The 18,941-nt window shown below is 31.7% G+C and overlaps 3 protein-coding genes across 5 annotated transcripts; 1 reads left to right on the top strand and 2 right to left on the bottom strand.

Annotated features, from left to right (window-relative positions):
- The first annotated feature begins 759 nt into the window (after positions 1–759).
- LOC100781642 (potassium channel AKT1-like) lies at positions 760–7,383 on the top strand. Its single transcript, NM_001317502.1, is given in 11 exon segments — positions 760–947; positions 2,030–2,395; positions 2,498–2,555; positions 2,649–2,966; positions 3,050–3,295; positions 3,401–3,499; positions 3,642–3,674; positions 3,767–3,952; positions 4,442–4,636; positions 4,737–4,812; positions 6,442–7,383. Coding segments are annotated over 11 exon segments (2,628 nt in total). The 5' UTR covers positions 760–795; the 3' UTR covers positions 7,341–7,383.
- Positions 7,384–8,228: 845 nt separating this feature from the next.
- On the bottom strand, positions 8,229–12,874 carry LOC100782178 (C4HC3-type ring finger domain-containing protein). Of its 3 annotated transcripts, none has more exons than NM_001351598.1 (7): positions 12,684–12,874; positions 12,317–12,524; positions 11,417–11,502; positions 11,172–11,318; positions 9,797–9,920; positions 8,839–9,125; positions 8,229–8,652 (listed from the first exon to the last, which is right to left on the bottom strand). In NM_001351598.1, the coding sequence occupies exons 2-7, from the start codon at positions 12,513–12,515 to the stop codon at positions 8,560–8,562; spliced, it is 936 nt and encodes a 311-aa protein (NP_001338527.1). In that variant the 5' UTR covers positions 12,516–12,524; positions 12,684–12,874; the 3' UTR covers positions 8,229–8,559. The 3 variants fall into 3 exon arrangements, with proteins under 3 accessions (NP_001338527.1, NP_001242276.2, XP_014624794.1); NM_001255347.2 differs by having other exon boundaries at positions 12,317–12,585; XM_014769308.3 differs by lacking the exon at positions 12,684–12,874 and having other exon boundaries at positions 8,269–8,652; positions 12,317–12,669.
- Positions 12,875–15,122: 2,248 nt separating this feature from the next.
- LOC100306489 (uncharacterized) lies at positions 15,123–16,088 on the bottom strand. Its single transcript, NM_001248845.2, has 3 exons — positions 15,950–16,088; positions 15,528–15,828; positions 15,123–15,439 (listed from the first exon to the last, which is right to left on the bottom strand). The coding sequence occupies exons 1-3, from the start codon at positions 16,074–16,076 to the stop codon at positions 15,433–15,435; spliced, it is 435 nt and encodes a 144-aa protein (NP_001235774.1). The 5' UTR covers positions 16,077–16,088; the 3' UTR covers positions 15,123–15,432.
- Positions 16,089–18,941: the final 2,853 nt, after the last annotated feature.

The following is an 18,941-nucleotide window of genomic DNA, read 5'->3' on the forward strand; positions in this document are numbered from 1 at the left end:
TAAATTTATATTTTTTAATAGAAAATGGATTTATATCTAAGAGTTTAAAAAAATTGAAAAGACTTTATACATTTATAAAATTTAAAAAGATTCAGTAGGTTTTTTAAAATTTAAAATTATTAGTTAATAGAAACAATTCTAACACCTGATAGAAAAAAAAAGTATGAAAAAAATCTTAAATGATTTGAATAAGATTGTTTGATAAATTTAATATTTATATTTTTTACTAAAGAGGGTATAAATTCATCAAAATTTATTCTAAAAAATAATTTATTGAAATATTATGATTATGATTTTTAATATTAGAATACTTATTTTAAAGTTGTAAACAGTTTTATTGTCATAAAAAATAATGTTAAAAGTCTTCATTATTAAAAATTTTATAGAAAGATATTTTAAAAATTCTAACAGAATAGCTCTCTTATAATTATTTCTTTATCTTTTCTACGTATAAAAAACAAAAAACAGAATGTACTGCACAGTTCAGTACTTTCCTGAAGTTAGTTTTAATGATTAGTATTGTTAATAAATATTAATCGTTATTTGATGAAAGAACATAAAAGTTAATTTGTATGATAAGTGTTTGATTGTTTTAATTTTGTATTCAGTGACCTCAAAAAAATAATAGTAATAAGAAAAGCATGAAGCGGGGACTGGTGTATATATAAAGGACACGGGACCTCTTTGATTCGTTGCCATTCTCCAACCAAGAAGAGAAAAAAACACGTTCAGAACCGCTTCATCAATAACATGCCGACCGAAACTCGGTAGTAACAGGACATTTTTTGCATCAAAATGTTGGTGTGCGGCCAAGACGAGATTGACTTGTCTAGAGATGGCAGCCACTACAGTCTCTCTACTGGGATACTACCTTCCCTTGGAGCCAAAAGTAACCGCAGACTTAAGCTCAAGCCCTTCATTGTTTCTCCCTATGACCGCCGTTACAGGTTTCTTTCTTTCTTCTCTTCTCTCTCTTTTAAATTTCATCGTCAAATCTTACTTGTTATTAGTCTTCTACCTTTCTCCACCAAACCCATTTTATATCTCCTGTAATCATCTTAATTACTTTCAGAGCTTCATTATTTCGCTTTTTTCTTTTAGTGTTATTTGCTGCTATTTCTTTGTTTCTCCCTGAAGGAACCTCGTTGTTGTTTGTTGTTGTGTTACACTTTTTTTCATTAGATGCTGTTATTTTAATTTTATTCTATTATCGTATCCTTCTTTTTGAAAGTATTTTAGCCGTTCATTCCTTTCTCAATGCCGAGGTATGAGGATTCATAAAATAAAATAAAATTCTTTTTCCTTTTTCGATTCCGTGTCTTCCCCACTGTTCAAGAATTTTGCTAAATGCTAATGTTTTTCTGTTTTTTGTTTTGACGAGTTTCCGTGTTTTTTATTCCTTGTCGGTTTCTCTCCATTGCTCACAAACCAGATTGAACAGCACTGGATCTCTTCTCTTTCTTGTGATCCTAAAAGAGCAAAATCACCCCCACTTTCATTCTCTTCTACGTTTTATCTTTTTTAATAATAGTTTCATTGCAAAATGCTCTTCCATTGAGATCTATCCATTTCAATAAAAATCATCATACACCAACAACAATAACCTTATCTCATTGGAGGTCGGTTACATAATTTCACACGGTCTGACACACGGAGTTAATCCATTAAAAAACACGTATAGTTACATATTTGGTTTTTGTTTACTTTGTTGAAATTGAGTTTTCAAAGGAAGGGCCACAATCTTCCACTTGGCAGAAGTCAAACTATGAAGTTTGACTTTGTTTCCTTGGATTTGAAACGTCCACGGTTTGGTGGAGACTGTGCATGCAATGGAAGAGTTTGGATTGGACTCCAATGAAAAGAAGTGTACATGTCAAAAGGATAATACATAGTAATTCCAAATAAATGTTTTGTTATTGACTCTGTAACTACAACTTACATTTCGTGTAAAAAAAATTACTTTCTTTTCTCTGTTTTCTATAACCCAGATGAGTATTAATAAGTAATTAAAATTTGTTGGATTTTGCAGGATATGGGAAACTTTCCTTGTTATTCTGGTGGTTTACACTGCTTGGGTTTCTCCCTTTGAATTCGGATTCCTGAAGAAACCACAAGCACCCCTTTCCATAACCGATAACATTGTCAATGGATTTTTTTTCGTGGATATAGTTCTGACCTTCTTCGTGGCTTACATTGACAAAAGCAGCTATTTGATCGTGGATGACCGAAAACAAATTGCTTGGAAATATGCAAGGACTTGGTTGTCCTTTGATGTTATCTCCATCATTCCTTCTGAGCTTGTACAAAAGATATCACCTTCTCCTCTTCAATCTTATGGCCTATTCAACATGCTTAGGCTTTGGCGTCTTCGAAGAGTTGGTGCATTGTTTTCTCGGTAATATTGATAGCTTTCCAATAAAATGATGTTTTGGATATTTTATTTTTGCTTCTCATTTATGTGGCTTGTAACTGTGAATAATACTATATTTTTTTATAGGCTTGAGAAGGACAAAAATTATAACTATTTTTGGGTTCGATGCGCTAAGCTCATTGCTGTAAGTATCCAAAATTTTATTAATCTTTTAATAAGGAAAATGAATTTGACAAGTTGAACAATAGACTGATTGCGTGAGTGATGTTTTGTATAGGTTACCCTCTTCGCTGTCCATTGTGCTGCATGTTTCTATTATCTTATTGCTGCTCGTTATCATGATCCCAAAAAGACATGGATTGGTGCAACGATGGATAATTTCCTTGAACACAGCTTGTGGTCAAGATACGTGACATCTATTTACTGGTCCATTACTACCTTAACAACTGTTGGTTATGGAGATTTGCATCCTGTGAATTCAAGGGAGATGATCTTTGACGTCTTTTATATGCTCTTTAATCTGGGTTTAACAGCATATTTGATTGGTAATATGACCAACTTGGTTGTCCATGGCACAAGTCGAACCAGAAAATTTGTAAGTACTAGGATGTAGTCCCAGTTAGTGATTTTAAGTTCAGGAACTTGTAAAACTTATATATGACTTTACTCAATGCTCAGAGGGATACCATACAAGCTGCCTCAAATTTTGCCCAAAGGAACCAATTGCCACATCGGTTGCAAGACCAAATGCTTGCACACTTGTGTTTGAAGTATAGAACAGACTCAGAAGGGTTGCAACAGCAAGAGACACTTGATTCTCTTCCTAAAGCCATCAGATCGAGCATTTCACATTATCTTTTTTATTCTCTGATTGACAAGGTCTACTTGTTTCATGGGGTTTCAAATGACTTGCTCTTTCAATTGGTAATTGCAAAACTTTTTTGTCCCAGCTTGTAATTGTTAGTTAAATATCTATTTTAATCTTCAACTTGCACTGAGGGCCCTTAATTTTTTGACTAACTATAAAAGGTGTCAGAGATGAAAGCAGAATATTTTCCACCCAAAGAAGATGTTATCTTGCAAAACGAAGCCCCCACTGACTTTTATATACTGGTCACTGGTGCCGTGGTAATTGTCCAACTTATTTATGTAAATTATATAGCTGCTTTTCAAATTTTGACAATATTTGATTGTGACAGATCATGAAGGTTTTCTTCTTCTGAAACATTGTTTACAAACTGTGGTTTCTAATGTCTTAATTGTTTGACAGGAACTACTAGTTCTTAAAAATGGGGCTGAACAGGCAAGTTCATTTATCAATACATTATAAGAAAGAGTGATGAAATATAAAATATGAAACTAAATCTTATTGATGTTGGTAATAACTGATTTCAGGTTGTTGGAGAGGCCAAAACTGGTGATCTTTGTGGTGAGATTGGTGTGCTTTGTTATAAGCCACAGCTTTTCACAGTTCGAACGAAGCGACTAAGTCAGTTGCTCAGGCTAAACCGTACTACGTTCTTGAATATTGTTCAGGCCAACGTGGGAGATGGAACCATAATAATGAATAATCTCCTTCAGGTCAGCATAACATCATTACCACTCATTGAATGTTGATAATGAATTAATTGCACATTTTTCTGATCTAGATAGCCTTACAAAATTATAGTACATATCCTAAGCCTTGTACATGTTTTACAAAAATATATTTAATGTTATTCTTCTAAAAGATCTTTTTCAAAACCGGCATTCTTGGTGCGTATGGGAATTGTCGTAAGACAATCCCCTGGGTTCAGATCTTTTCAAAATTTAAATGTTTAGAGGTAATATCTGAGAAGACATTTGTATGTTTTTAAATTAATTTTTAACAACCTTTCCATGGTATATAAAAAAGACCTTTGTTCACAAGTAAAATAAATTTGGCCAAGTGGTTTAGCTCATACATATATATACAAGATTTATTCAAACATAATAGAATGTGATTTTTTTTTTAATGTTAAAAAGTACATTCAACAGATTCAACAGAGCACTCAGTAATTTTCATGTATGTGGACTTATTATGATGTGCAGCATTTGAAAGAGATCAACGATCCAATCATGGAGGGAGTTTTGGTGGATATTGAGAACATGTTAGCTCGTGGTAGGATGGACCTACCAGTGAGTGTGTGCTTTGCGGCAGCAAGAGGAGATGACTTGTTGTTGCATCAATTACTCAAACGAGGCATGGATCCAAATGAATCCGACAACAATCGAAGGACAGCTTTGGTGGGTGAATAATTATAATTTTCATTTTGACCTTCTCTTTGGATACTATTTTTTGCACCTTCTAATTCATAGTGCTGATTTTTTATTTTTACAAAATCAGCATATAGCGGCATCTCAAGGAAAACAGAACTGTGTTTTGCTTCTGTTAGACTATGGGGCGGATCCCAACATTAGAGGTAGATAATATTTCTTACCTCTTAATTTCCATTGGTTACACTATTAGACAAACGTTAAAAATTAGTATAAGATTAGATACGAATATATACAACCAATTTGAAGAATGATGGAAGATGAAGACTTCTAGGCATGACAATTACTAGTAAGACAGGATTTCAAAGTTAATTAATAAGTATTTGTATTCTTCTCTACTATTTTAAGTCTGCCACATTTAGACATTAGTCCCACTGCTCTAGACTCGGTATGAAATGTTTATTTAAATAAGTTTTTTTTTAAAACATTAGATGATAGTATTGTATTGAAGAGATATAAATGGAAAGTTTTCATCGAAAAAGGAAACATTTATTAAATTAAAAATATAAAAGTCGTTTATTTCTTGTTTTCCAAAACTTCCATATATTTAGCATCATCCTGATGTTATCAAATCAATTTAAATAAATAGACGATGGCTTATATCTGATGAGGACGTTAGTGTGTGTGATTCCTTTTCTTGTAGAAGTAACATAACTTTCCTGTATTAGGATTTCCCCAAAGTGTAGTGCCTGATGAGGCCGCGATACTCTAAATTTAATATCATTGGATTTTCAACAGCCATGTGCAATTCTTTGGATTTGTTTATTAATATTTTTGTTAACATAGTAGCCCTTAGCAAGACACATGGAATTAGAAAGGGAAAAAAGTCATGGCCATGTAATAACTAATAATAGAAGATGATGTTATTCATTTGTTAAAAATAGGGCAGTGTCTCCATTATGCACAAGTCTCCTAGTTGAAAACTGAAGTCTCTAAGGGTCAGCAACTAACTAATTATAAATAAACATTCTATAATAGGAAGTCGGAGAGCCATATGGTCACCAATGAAGACTTAACCATGCCTCTTTTGCCTTATAAAAAATTTAATTAAAATTATAACTATTTTTTGGTGTTCATGTACGTGTACATGTTTTTTCTTTTTTTATACAAATAAAAGTATATAGAAGTCTCCGTCTTAGTTGGACCAAGTTCCTGGATATATATGATAGAAGTTGAGAACATAAAAAAAAATTCTTATTAATATTAGTAGTATACTAGTTCACATTCTCTTTCTAATATTCATCATTTAAGTGAAATATTATGTTAGTGTTATGAATATTGAATAAAAAGTGTCTTCAAATTATTTAAATAACTTTTTTTGGGGAAGGGGGTGTTCCATAACTTAAAAACAGAGTGGAGACCAATCTTGTCTAGTTGTCCAAAATCCACACAGCTCATCCCACGATTATATCTCCTTTTATTATAGATTTTGGTCAAATAATTTTAAACTAATTAAAATATGTTTAAATTCTGCCTCAAATATTATATTAGAATAATAATCAAGTCATTATATGAGAAATTAATTATTATTGATGTAAATCAAACGAATCTGCGTTGACTTTCTAACACTCATGTCCCTGACAACCTCTCCCCCCCCCCCCCCCCCCTAAAAATAAAATAACTAAATATTATTGTCACATGCATATGCATGGCGTGGTTTGCTACGTGAATAAAATATTAATAAACGAAGAAGTTGCTTTCTGTTCTCTTAATCCAAATACTCATACTCATCTAGAAAAGAAGAAAAAAACTTAGTACGTTTATTCTACGTGCAGATTTGGAAGGTAATGTGCCACTATGGGAGGCTATAGTGGGAGGACATGAATCAATGAGCAAGCTGTTATCAGAGAATGGAGCAAATTTGCAATGCGGGGATGTGGGCCAATTTGCATGTACTGCCGCTGAACAAAACAGCCTCAACTTGCTGAAGGAAATAATGCGCTACGGAGGAGATATCACGCTTCCAAACAGCAGCAACACAGGGACCACAGCTTTGCACGTTGCAGTCTCTGAAGGCAACGTTGAGACTGTCAAATTCCTTTTGGATCACGGGGCGAGTATTGACATGCCAGACAAGCATGGCTGGACCCCAAGAGATCTTGCAGATCAGCAGGCACATACAGAAATCAAAGCCCTTTTTGATTCCATTGGGGAGCCTAAGGTCCATTCTTCCGTCGCTATTCCGGTGAGGAATAGCAAGATCAAGTACCTTGGTAGGTTCACAAGTGAGCCAACCATGACATTGCCTCTTGATGGATCGTTTCATGGAACTGATGGCTCTTGGAGCCAGAACCAGAGCCAAAACCAGAGCCGGCCGAGGCGTCGGAGCAACAACTACCATAACTCTCTGTTCGGGATATTGTCAGCAGCACACAATGGGGAAAAGTACCTGCTTTCAGCTGTTGACATGAATAACAATGCAAGGAATGGTATGAAGAGTAGTAGTGCAGTTGGTCCAACTAGAGTTATAATTAGTTGTCCTGAGAAGGGTGAGGTTGTTGGGAAGCTTGTTTTACTGCCTGGAAGCTTTCAAGAGCTAGTTGAGATTGGAGCCAAGAAATTTGGTTTCTATCCTAATAAGGTTGTATGCAAAGATGGAGGTGAAATTGAAGATATAGAGATAATTAGGGATGGTGACCATCTTGTTTTTCTTGGTGCAAGTGGAGGGTGCTAGAATCCAATCGTGCAGCTCCAGCAACACCACTAACCAATGGCGTGCATATATAAAATGCATATAAGGAACGTCTTTACTGTTATTGTAATTGTTTTATTTTTCCTGTCTCATCTGTGTTCTCATTCTCAATTGTAAATCTTTAGCCTTCTTCTCATGGTTAATGTGAAATAATATATTTCTGCCTACGTCTCATGGTTGCGTGACTTGCCTCCCCCCTATCTCTTTGTCTCTAACTCTACTACTTAACTTTCCCTTCCATTTCTTTTCGGCTCGAAACTGTCTTCTAATTACTGACTTGGAAGCTAGCAATTACTGCCAAGAGGTAAGTGTGACGCAAGGGAGTGTTCCAGTCATAGAAATGATAGATTAGGCAGGTTTCTAAATTGATGCAAGTACACCAGGCCACAAAAGATACAGCACTGAGCACTATTATCAAATGGGTTAAAAAGCAAGAGAAGTACATCAGTAATTCAATTCAGTACAACTCTTTAAGCCACTAGCCATGTGCTCTCCCCGACCACAAAATAAAAACGGAAAAAAGCAAATCATAACAATTCACAACATACTAAAACTACACAAGACTTGTAGATATTAAGTTTTTCGTTTCCCCATTATTTGCCGATAACATTAATGGGTATGCATGTACAATTGCATTGGCCCTCCACCCCAAAGTGATAGGCAGATACCAAAAAGCTTTTTGACATCTATTGAGCAAAGGAGAAAAAAAATGTGAATATAAGAACTGATATGATATGATGGGCGATATAAAGTTGGTTTGGCAATTAAGATAAAAGGAAAAGAGAGAGTTTAATCCTTTCTATTAGCAAAACTAACAAACTATCCATTAATATTTGTCGATAAAAAAAATAAAGGTCATATGGTGTGATACAAAAAAAGATAGACAGAAATTATATGTATTAATAAGCTGTTTGGAGTGAAGAGGTATCCACTTTTCATTACTCATATGACAATTGCGATGGATACATTATAGGTATATCCTGGTGTATGGACAAATATTAGCATATATTTTCATCATTTTCCAGTATACAGAATCTGGCAAGGATCCAGATTCTTTGTTTAAAAAAAAAACAATGATATAAACCATTTCCAAGCACTAGCAAACAAGGTTGCTAATCATGAGACTGTAACGGTCAAATAAAGCATCAACTTGATACTTATAAATCATTCAAAAACATTTTTACAGGTGTGTGCTCCGTAATTACAAGAGCTTGAGCATTTTCAAGCGACCTTCATGTTCTGGGTCCAACTTTGGTGGGAAATAACAGCCACCAAGATCCTCTACTATATATTCCTGTAAAAATATTTATAACAATGAATGTGTGTGAAATAGAAAGTATCAAATATAGGAAATATGAAAACCATTTCAGGCAGATGATTTTATTTAGTAGAAAGATAAAACAACACGGACATTCAATATAGCACTACGGTATTACTACCTTTGTAAAACTCAGCAAAAAAAAAATAAAAAAATTACTACCTTTGTAAGCTCCCTCTTGGTGAGGATATGGTAATGCCTCTGCCAAATTCTTTGAATGGCCATGGTGGCAGCAAGAAAACCATAAGCTATACCAAGAATTGCAAAGATGACAACGAAAACAACCACAAGGGCAAAGCACGCCTCCATTGATGCAGGAAAGCAATCCAAGATGCCCCATCCATAACAACAGTTTTGACAGCCAGCCATTCTGGGGTCATTGCTATTGAGGGAGGAGCAATGCAGTATGAGGCCAAAAAACCCAATCAATACAAAGAAGGCCAGCACTCCTGACATACAAATATAAACCATCAGAGAGAGAGAGATGAACAGGAAGCAAGAGCTAGAGCCTTAAATGTCTTGGTTACAGTTTGTTGCCTTGACATTTATTATGTTAATGAAATTTATTTTTCCTTTTCAAAGAAAAATTAACACCAATGATTAATTAACTAAATTTTAAAATAGATCCAATGAATGAAATTTGATTAGATATTACAATCAACTGTTTAAGAAACATGCAAACAAAATAACTCAAGAGAGAATAAGTTACTCGCGGTAAAAGTAACTTTTTAACAGTGTGTGCTTCCTTTTCCCCCCTTCTAAATCAATAAACACGGATGGATTTCTACTTTTTCATATTAATGATTTTTAACTAATAGATTTGGATTCTCTCTTGTTACTTATTTTTTAGTCTAATTCAAATCAAACTTAACTTGTCTGGTTTTGTGTCTTTTTTCTCTCCAACATGACGTCTAACATGAGTGGATCCAAATTCCGCTCAGATATATGATGAACAATAATCTCTTTGCAATATTCTTCAAGGTTAACATTAAATATTAAGGATGAGGCAAATATCAAAGCAGATTACATGTATCTTGGACGATCTGGTCCCAGACAAATATACAGGAGAAATTTGGCCATTGGCTAAAAGCAAATAACTTCCATAACCATAAAAGCTTACCAATGCAATAATAAAATGGAATAGGATGCCTTGACAGTATCCTATCCCAACCATCATCAAACGAGTTCCTGAAGGAACCATCTTTGTCCATGATGTATGCAAAGCCACCAATAGCTGCAATCACCTGGAAAAATTCAATAGAACATAGATTAGATAAAGTCCTAAATGAACATTACACAATATGACAATATATGCCAAACAAATAGACAGATACATCACAAAATCAGTTTTTAAAACATTTCAAATCAAAACAAAACTAAAAGTGCGAATAAAAAAATATTTTACAAGGCCTAAATTATTAATATTGACACAAGCAAGGGAAAATATGCAAGAATGTGAATATAGAAGACTGACAACCAATCCCCTTATTAGCTATGCACAAGGTTGTCAAACCGAAAGTTAAAATAAACTTGTGCGGCTTCTATACACTCGACTCGTAGACTTGTAAGAGTTTACCTAATATTAAAAAACACTGTTAATGGCATACATGCATAACATAATACTTAATACAACAATAATTCAACATTTCAACTGCATGATAAAACAAAGTAGTAAACCACAAAAATAAAGTGTAATAGTACATTAATAATAAACAAGTTCAAACTACATAAATTACCAAAACAACCTAATTTCATAAAAACATAAGTTCCAAGAACGGAAACATTTTGAAAAAGAGTTGATTTCTTCAAATCATCTGAGCCCTAGTAATATATTACATTTACATTGGCTTCAAAACAATACATAAGAAGCATAAAACACTGTCCCTGTGGAGTCAATGGGGGGCAAAAACTACATTTGATTTCAAACTTGTTGGCTCGCATTTTGACTTGAGTTTATGCAAGTTTACATGAGTTTGTCCTAGAAAAAAAAGTTTGACAGTGACTCGGCGAGTTAACTTGTTCTTTTTACCTAGAATCATAAACTCACAAGTGTCTACAAGTTTACTCAAGAGTTTGACAACAATGGCAAAGCATTTCAATATCACCACAGAAAAATTCCTAATAATTCAAGGACTAATGAAATTGAAATGCTCTCATCTTATATCAATTGGTGTCTCCTTACCAGACTCATTCCATCACAATCATAACGTATATATCTAATTGTTCCTAGGCCAATGCAAAATAAACATTTATGGATACTATTCTGACCAAATACCAATATTAAAGCTCAATTTGTTAATCCCACAGGATAAGCACCATCTTTCTGAAAGAAGAGTACTTATAACAAATAACAACTCGTCATGATAACAGATGTAGGACTGACTTGGAGCTGAGGAGCTTCTAAACAAAATTAAAATCTCTTTGGGATGGCTTAATATAAACAATGAAAACATAATCATTAAATATGAAGGATAAGGAATATTAAGAATGCTCACAGTTTGTACTGCAAGAAAAACAAGGAAAACATCCCTTGCCACAAAAAGTCTGAACTTTATTTTACGCCAAGTGTTGTCCTCAATCGATTCAACTCTAAGATGAAATTGGGCTTTGCAGGTTGTGCAGTGTGAGAAGGCAAATCCTTCCTATGAAGCACCAAAAAGTTCACCAAATTATCATTTGATCTCAACAAGTTATACTATCAGTTGAAATTATGCGTCAAGACCAACATCAAAGTATACACCTTTACTGAGCGCCAATGATCAAGACATGAACGATGGACAAACTGTTGGGTCCCTTTGCACATGCACGGAGATATCAATTCATCCTCTACAAAATTAAACACCAATTAGCTTTATGAAGATTAAAGACTTCCACAGCCCAAAGAATAACATCCATATTGTTGTTTGCTAACATCATGTAGCATTTATCTGATGAGTTAATGGGTTAAGTGTAATGGGTACAGGATAAGCCCAAGTCATGATGATAAAAAACTTAATCATCAGTTTATCTTTTACCAATTTTTTGCTTGACGAATAAGATCATCGGTCTTCTTCTAATCACATTATTGATTTAGTGCTGAAAATGAGAAACTTCAACATATAAAATGTTGAGTTGTCTATTAAGTTTAATCAACAAGATGTTGAAAAAATATAGCATATTGGAATGGGAGGTAAGTGCACCATGAACGCACTCAACAGAAAGCATTTTAAATAAATGACAATAGTTTCCTTCTTTCCTTAGCCCAGTTTATTTTATTGAACACCAAATGTTCCCTTTCATTAACCAAAAACAACTCAAATGTTAATGATTTCAAGAATCACGTTGTAAAAATACACCCTTAGAAGAACTAAATTTTCCAATCTCATTGATAGCACACTACAATTCTACTAATAAGATTCGCAAGAGGGCGGGGGGGAGCAAAACGACAGTATTTGATGACAATGTCACCAATTACGATGCTAAGATACACTGGTTTACTGGTTCATATTTTAAGGACTCTAATTGCACTCTCCAAAACCACTACCTTATAAAGTCCTTATATAATTTTACAGGGAAATGCCCATATTTCGCAATTTAACAATTCCACCCAAAAAATGAGAAAATTGGGCATAAATTTGAAATCTTTTGCAGGAGTTTTCACCTGGGTCGGAATCGCTTTCGAGGCAAATTCGACAACAGGGGAGTAATCCAGCCTCAACGTCTTCTTCCTCATTCTTGATCTCACCAGAGCTTCCCGGTGACTCATCCTCCTCCTCCTCCTCCTGGTTATGGAGCAAAGGGTCCGAATCACTAGGGTTTTGCATAACCGCTGGAGGCTGAAGCTGCACTTCCCCCTTCATTGATAGTTTCTGTTCGATCAAGCAGGTTTTGATAAGAATTGAAAACCCTAACAACACAATATCGCGGAACCTAACACGGGGATCATAAAATTCTGGTCCTTGATGGTGCAATGAAATACAGTATTGAGAATGAAAATGGGTCAATTGAATTAATTAGGAATAAGGTACCTGAAATTCAGAGGGGTCGTTGGTGAATCAGTTCTTAAGAGTTAAGAATGTCGATGATAACAATAGAAGGGTAATGCTGTCTTGTGTGATAATAAACGGCAAGGTACTGTTTTGGATTTTTTTTTGTGCTTGATTCTTCAATTTCACCAAGTAAATACAAGGCTGAATTGAATGATGGTAATCGCAAACCTACTTCCTGTCTTGGCGTTGACTTTGTACTAATCAAAAGTTGATTTTAAAAGGAAAAATAACTAAACCAATTAAAATGGCTTGGTTTGATTATTTTTTTATGCTAAACTTAAATAAAATAATCTAATAAATATTGATTAGTTTTGTTACAATATTATGTTATGTATTTTACTTTTTTACAATATTTTTTTACTGTATTTTTTTTAAAAGATTGTGTTGTATAGATAAGCAATAACAAAATAAAACCAAAGATAGTGTTTAATTTGATTAGTTAAAATGTTCAGTGTTCTCACTCTTCTTCACGATGATCAAACAATAATTCTTGTAAATAATTTTTCGGGTTTAATATTTTTTTACATCCTAATTTTTTTGGACTTTTCTTTTAGTTTATCATTAAAACTTTGGCGGATCTTACTTTTTAAATTATATTTGTTAACATTTTTTTGGGAAAAAAATGTAAATTATATTAAACTCAAAATGATACAATAATAAACGGGCATACATATCCCGCGGTTAAAGAAAATCAAAAGTCTTCTACTATATCAAGATGCTAAAACAAATGCAACAGGTGCGTTTGTCTATACATAATAAATTTAATCTTGTTAATAACCTCTATTAGAAAAAAATGATAATCTTCAAAAAAGGGACAGAACCCTGTTTAAAAAATCAACTTTTTTAATTTTTATGGTTAAGTGATAACGTGCTAATGTCATATAAATTCTAAAGTAAAAAAAAAATAGTTTTACTCTTTACAAACAACTAAAGTATCGTCTTATTTTTTTAAAGTTTTTTACTCTATTTCCATATACATTTATTTTTCTTCCCAAATACTTTATGAACCATAACCCACCAAAATATATATATATATATAAAAAAAGTTTTGCATTAATCAACTGTTTACCTTTAACTATGGTTTCACAAAATATTTTAGTTAATTTTTAAATTTTTTTATTAATTGAATAGCTCATTTACTTATTTGATAAATAAGTTTTTTTAATAATTTTTTAGTATTTTTTAATATTTTTTGAAATGTTACTTAAATAATATTTTTTAAAACGCTAATATTTAGTTTTAAATTTTTTATATTTTTTTATTTTTATCATCGATATATTTATATATTTTTATTATTACTTTTTAAAAATAAATCATAATTTTATTTTTTTATTATTTTACATTTTTTAGCTAGTTTAATAACTAATTTTATTGAATAATTTTAATTTAATTTGTTAAATTTTTCGTTTCAAACTTTCCCTTGTCAACTAAGTTTTCTAACTTTCAGTTAATTTTTTAAATTTTAAGCTAATTTTTCAGTTAATTTATTCAAACATAACCAATAATACATTCCTTGAAAACGTAAACAGGGAAATGTAGCATTCCTATACTTATTATCAACTTTAAAAGATAATTTATAGATATTATTATTCCTGGGGCTGAGAGAGTTGTAACTTGCAACTTTCATTTGTCCTGTGTCTTCTTACAATTTTATTCTCATAAAGAGGGATGAAAAAGTAACATTCTCATCAAAATATGAAAAATTATGTCTACGACACTTGTAAGCTCTATTTTTATTTATTTATTTTAAAAAAATTAAAACTATTTTGAAGAATATTAAAAAATTATAAATCAAATTCATTTTTAAATATAAGCCAGAATAACATTATCAACTATAATATTGCTGAGAATGACTATTTTTTCATGCGGGAAATGATTACTAAATACTCAACTTGTTTTACTTTATCTAACTGTATTAAAAAATGCAATTAATATATTAGATTTAATAAAAATATATTTTTATGTAACGTCCTAATATATTTTTTACTCCCATCTGTATGTTTTATTTATTTACTACACAACAATAACTACTCTCACCAAAAGCATTCCATGAAAAAAAAATATTGAATGCTTTATTAATTTTCTAAAACCATAACTAATTTTAAAAAAAATATTGTTTCTAAAATGTTAGTATTATACTTTACTAGTGGAAGTGTGGAACGGAGAGAATCTATTAGTATATACTATTAAAGATTTCGTATAGAAATTTAATTTATTTCATTGTGTTATTTTTAAAAAATTATCCTTCGTTTAAATTTAATATTAAACACAAATTTCTTCTTAAAATGAAAAATATTTTGAACATAATATTGATATTTGAGAATAAAAAAATTGAGATTTTTTTTTCTCATTAAACGGATGTAGAGGAAGGAAAATGCTTTTTCTACGACTAATTAATAATTTTACAATCGCACTTTAATTAACATGATACTAGTATTATTGGTGAAGAAGAATCATGGGCGGGCAAAGAATCATTCAAAGCCAGAGAGCATCCAGGAAATTTCCTTTCGATTACAAACACCCAAAAACACTGCAGCCTCTCGGAAAATTCCCAAATAAAAAATAAAGCAAAAACTACGAATTTGCACACACACGCTTTCTCAAAATAATAACAACAATAATTGAATTTCCCAACTCCAGACACAAAAACAAATCATTCACCAATCAAACTGAAGATAGGGCAACTTCACTCTCGAAGACGGAATGTAGCAATTAATTACCAGATTTATCACACTCTGCAACCAAACATATAACACCATTTTGTCAAACTATGTATACATAAATAGAAATTAATTATTAAATAGGGAGAGATTTGGAATTTACTGTTGGAGCTCTATGTTGATCAAGGTGGCAGACATGTTAGCTATAGTCCCGAAAGCCTTATCGGAAAGAACCATGGTGGTGCCGCCGGCGGAAGCCGGCGACACGGCAGTGGCAGCGTAATCAACAATTTTAATCTGAATACTCTGGTCTGGAATGCAAGTCCTAGGTTGCTCCGCACTTATACACCTCACTAGGTATTGCCTCCCACACGCAGCTCCGTTATCCCATATTCCATCTCCCGCCGCCGCAAAAAGATTGCTCGACGGAAACTGCGTCGCTTCGGTACCGTAGCACCCGGATGCTGTATATATATAGGATACATATACAACAATTAATTAGACATATATCGATATACGTATTTACTTATGTAACAACATTATATATATGTACGTACTGCAGCGCTAGCTAGCTAGGGCACTTACGTAAATATGGAGGGGAGTAACGAGAAGCGGTGCCAACGTCAGCGTTGGAGTGGTGAAGCAAAACTATGAAAAGGGTGAAGAGAGAAGAGAAATGATGAAGTGTAGGTGCTGACATGATCTTAGACATGAGGATCGCAATGGCAACGGCAATGGCAATGATACTATATAAAAATGTTTATTCCGGTGGAAGTCAAAGTTTATTTAATTTAGAATGGTCCTGTGGGACCGGTGGACCGGTGGACCGGTGAGGACGCGCTTGATTGGAATAATGACTTGAAGGATTCCATATATATTTGTGCGATCAGAAAAGTTTGGATAGATCATTATCATGTCATCAACATATTTACCAGAACGGTTCACTCAATACCCTCTTTTTAAAACCGGTCTACTTCAATCACTCTCTCCAACCAATCCCCCATATTTTTAAACTGGTAAAAATAGTCCAAAATTAATAAATATCCAAGTTAAACTGACACAGAAAAATATTCAGTTTTTTTTTTATCTATTTTTGTTATTAAACAATGACATGTAACAACATCTACCATGTATAATTATTTAGATGGATTATTTATTATAATTTTGTGAGATCTTATAACTTCATATAGATTTAAACATTTTACATTAAATTAATCATTTCAATACTAAGATTCTTTAAATAAGAAATTAATTTAATTTTGGGGTCCTATAATGTCTAAAAAATATATTTTATTTATAGTATAAATTTATTGAACAATGATAGTTTATATAAGCAATGTCCACTCTAATAAAAAAATATTAAACAATATTATTTTAAATTAAATATCTCATATAAACATTTTTATCGAAGATATTTTAATATATGATAGCATATGTACATATTATAGTAATGAAGAGAGAGGAAGGGGGGAAAGGCTCTTGATTGTCCCCCTTGAATATGTTCCTATGGATAGGGAAGAAGAAGCTAGACTAAAATTAGAGAAGGTCGTTCATAAAATAGTTGATTCAATATATATATTAGACTAAAATAGTTTATTAAAATGGTATTGTTTATTTTTTTTCATATTGGATTGAAGTTGAAAAACCATTTTCGATTTATCCACCAAAGGATCATATATTTTAATTAAATATTTTGTTTTAGTTTTATCATTAAACAATCTATTTTGGTTTTTTAATATGCGTATGAGTTCAAATTCTTGGTAGAAATGACAAAGAAATAAGATATACCCAAATAATAATCGCATATTATCTATGTGAGTACTCGTTAAGCATATACTTATATATTATTTTTTAATATTCATGTGTACCCATTGATTATTTTAGAAATTACTTTTAATGTTCAACTAAAATTATTCAAATAAATAAATGAGAAATATCACTGGGGGTGTTGTCCGATAATATTCAGAGTATCATTTACTCTTTTCATTCTACCATTTCTTCAAATAAATAAATAAATTTGATGATCTCCCATGTTTGTAAGGGTGTCTAATTGATAAAAAGTAAATAAAGTTAATTGGTTATAAATTGCTTTTAACTTCGAAAAATGTGAAATTTATTATTGTATCAGAAACAAAACCTTTAACATTATGATATTTTTATATCATAAAACATCAACAGACAACTTAAAATATAAGATATAAGTTTAGTTAAATTTAGTTTAATTATCATGTTTTATATTTTTAATCAGCTCATTCCTTGTCAAAAATTGGGGCTCGGTTCCTTTGAGGTTAGGGATGGGAATAGGTTAGGTCGACCTACAAAGGCCTACGACTTGGCCTATATAAAGCCGGATTTGAACTGGTCTATTTAATTAAAAGCTTAGGCTCAATCTTTTTTAAAAGCCTATTAAATTAAATAGATCAGGCTTAGGCTTAATAAAATGTCTTATAAGCCTGATAGACCGGCATATATATATATATATACTTATATTATTTTTGGGTACTAATATATAATATTATTTTTTTTGGATACAATTAATTTTTTTTTGAAACTATCAGACTTTGATTACTTCTTCATAACTTCTATTCCTATAATCAAGGACTTTAATTACAATTTAGGTGTGAGTCATGTGTCTTTTTATATTTCTAATTATTTTAATATTTTGATGGACTTTTAAAAAAGTAAGCCGAACCAAAATAAAAGTCTTTAGTAGGCTATAGGTAGACTTATGCCTCAAAGATTCTAGCCTCATGCCTTTGAAAGTCTATCCTAACCTAACCTATTATCACCCCTATTTAAGGCTACTTACATTTTTTTTTGTCACCTCACAAATACTAGTATCTTCTTCTTCTTCATCCTTTTTTTTCATAAAAAAATAAAATTGGACCGGATATTCTGCGTTGATGGAGGCATAACAACAGTAATGTGAGCTGTCGAGCGGCCCCTCCCACAATTTATTGTTTAGTTAGCCAAGTCAAAATCACATCGGCAATATATCTCATTAACCAAGGTACGAACTACCAAGTATTTTAAACTATTAATTAATCAAAAAAAAAATTAATTCAAATTAGAAATAACTTTATATATAACTCTTATAGTTATCATTACAAAGTCAATAATTTTACCCTACACCATAATTTATAATTAGATTTTTTAAGTAACAATTTATAATTACATAATAATATAAAAATATTTATATTATCAAGTGTCAATGTATTATAATTAAATTATTATTAATATATCAACATTTTTAAAACTTGAAAGAATTATAAACTAGTATATAGTTAATAAATTATTTATATGATTTATAAACTTTATATTGAAGTACTTGGAAATTACAATTATTAATTTCAAAAAATTAAGAATTATTGATAAAAAAAATTGTATGTGTTTTTTAATAAATGAAATTATATACAAAATATAAAAGTATATTATAATTATACATAAAGACAAATCAATTAATCAAATGCAACACATTTATCCTTTATTATTTTTAGGAAGTCACAAAATACAATTAAAAAACGTCTTATATTAATTTCATATTCCTTTATATTTTTATAAAACATTAAATCACTTA

Source organism: Glycine max, chromosome 17 (assembly GCF_000004515.6).
Source record: "Glycine max cultivar Williams 82 chromosome 17, Glycine_max_v4.0, whole genome shotgun sequence".
Taxonomy (NCBI): Eukaryota; Viridiplantae; Streptophyta; class Magnoliopsida; order Fabales; family Fabaceae; genus Glycine; species Glycine max.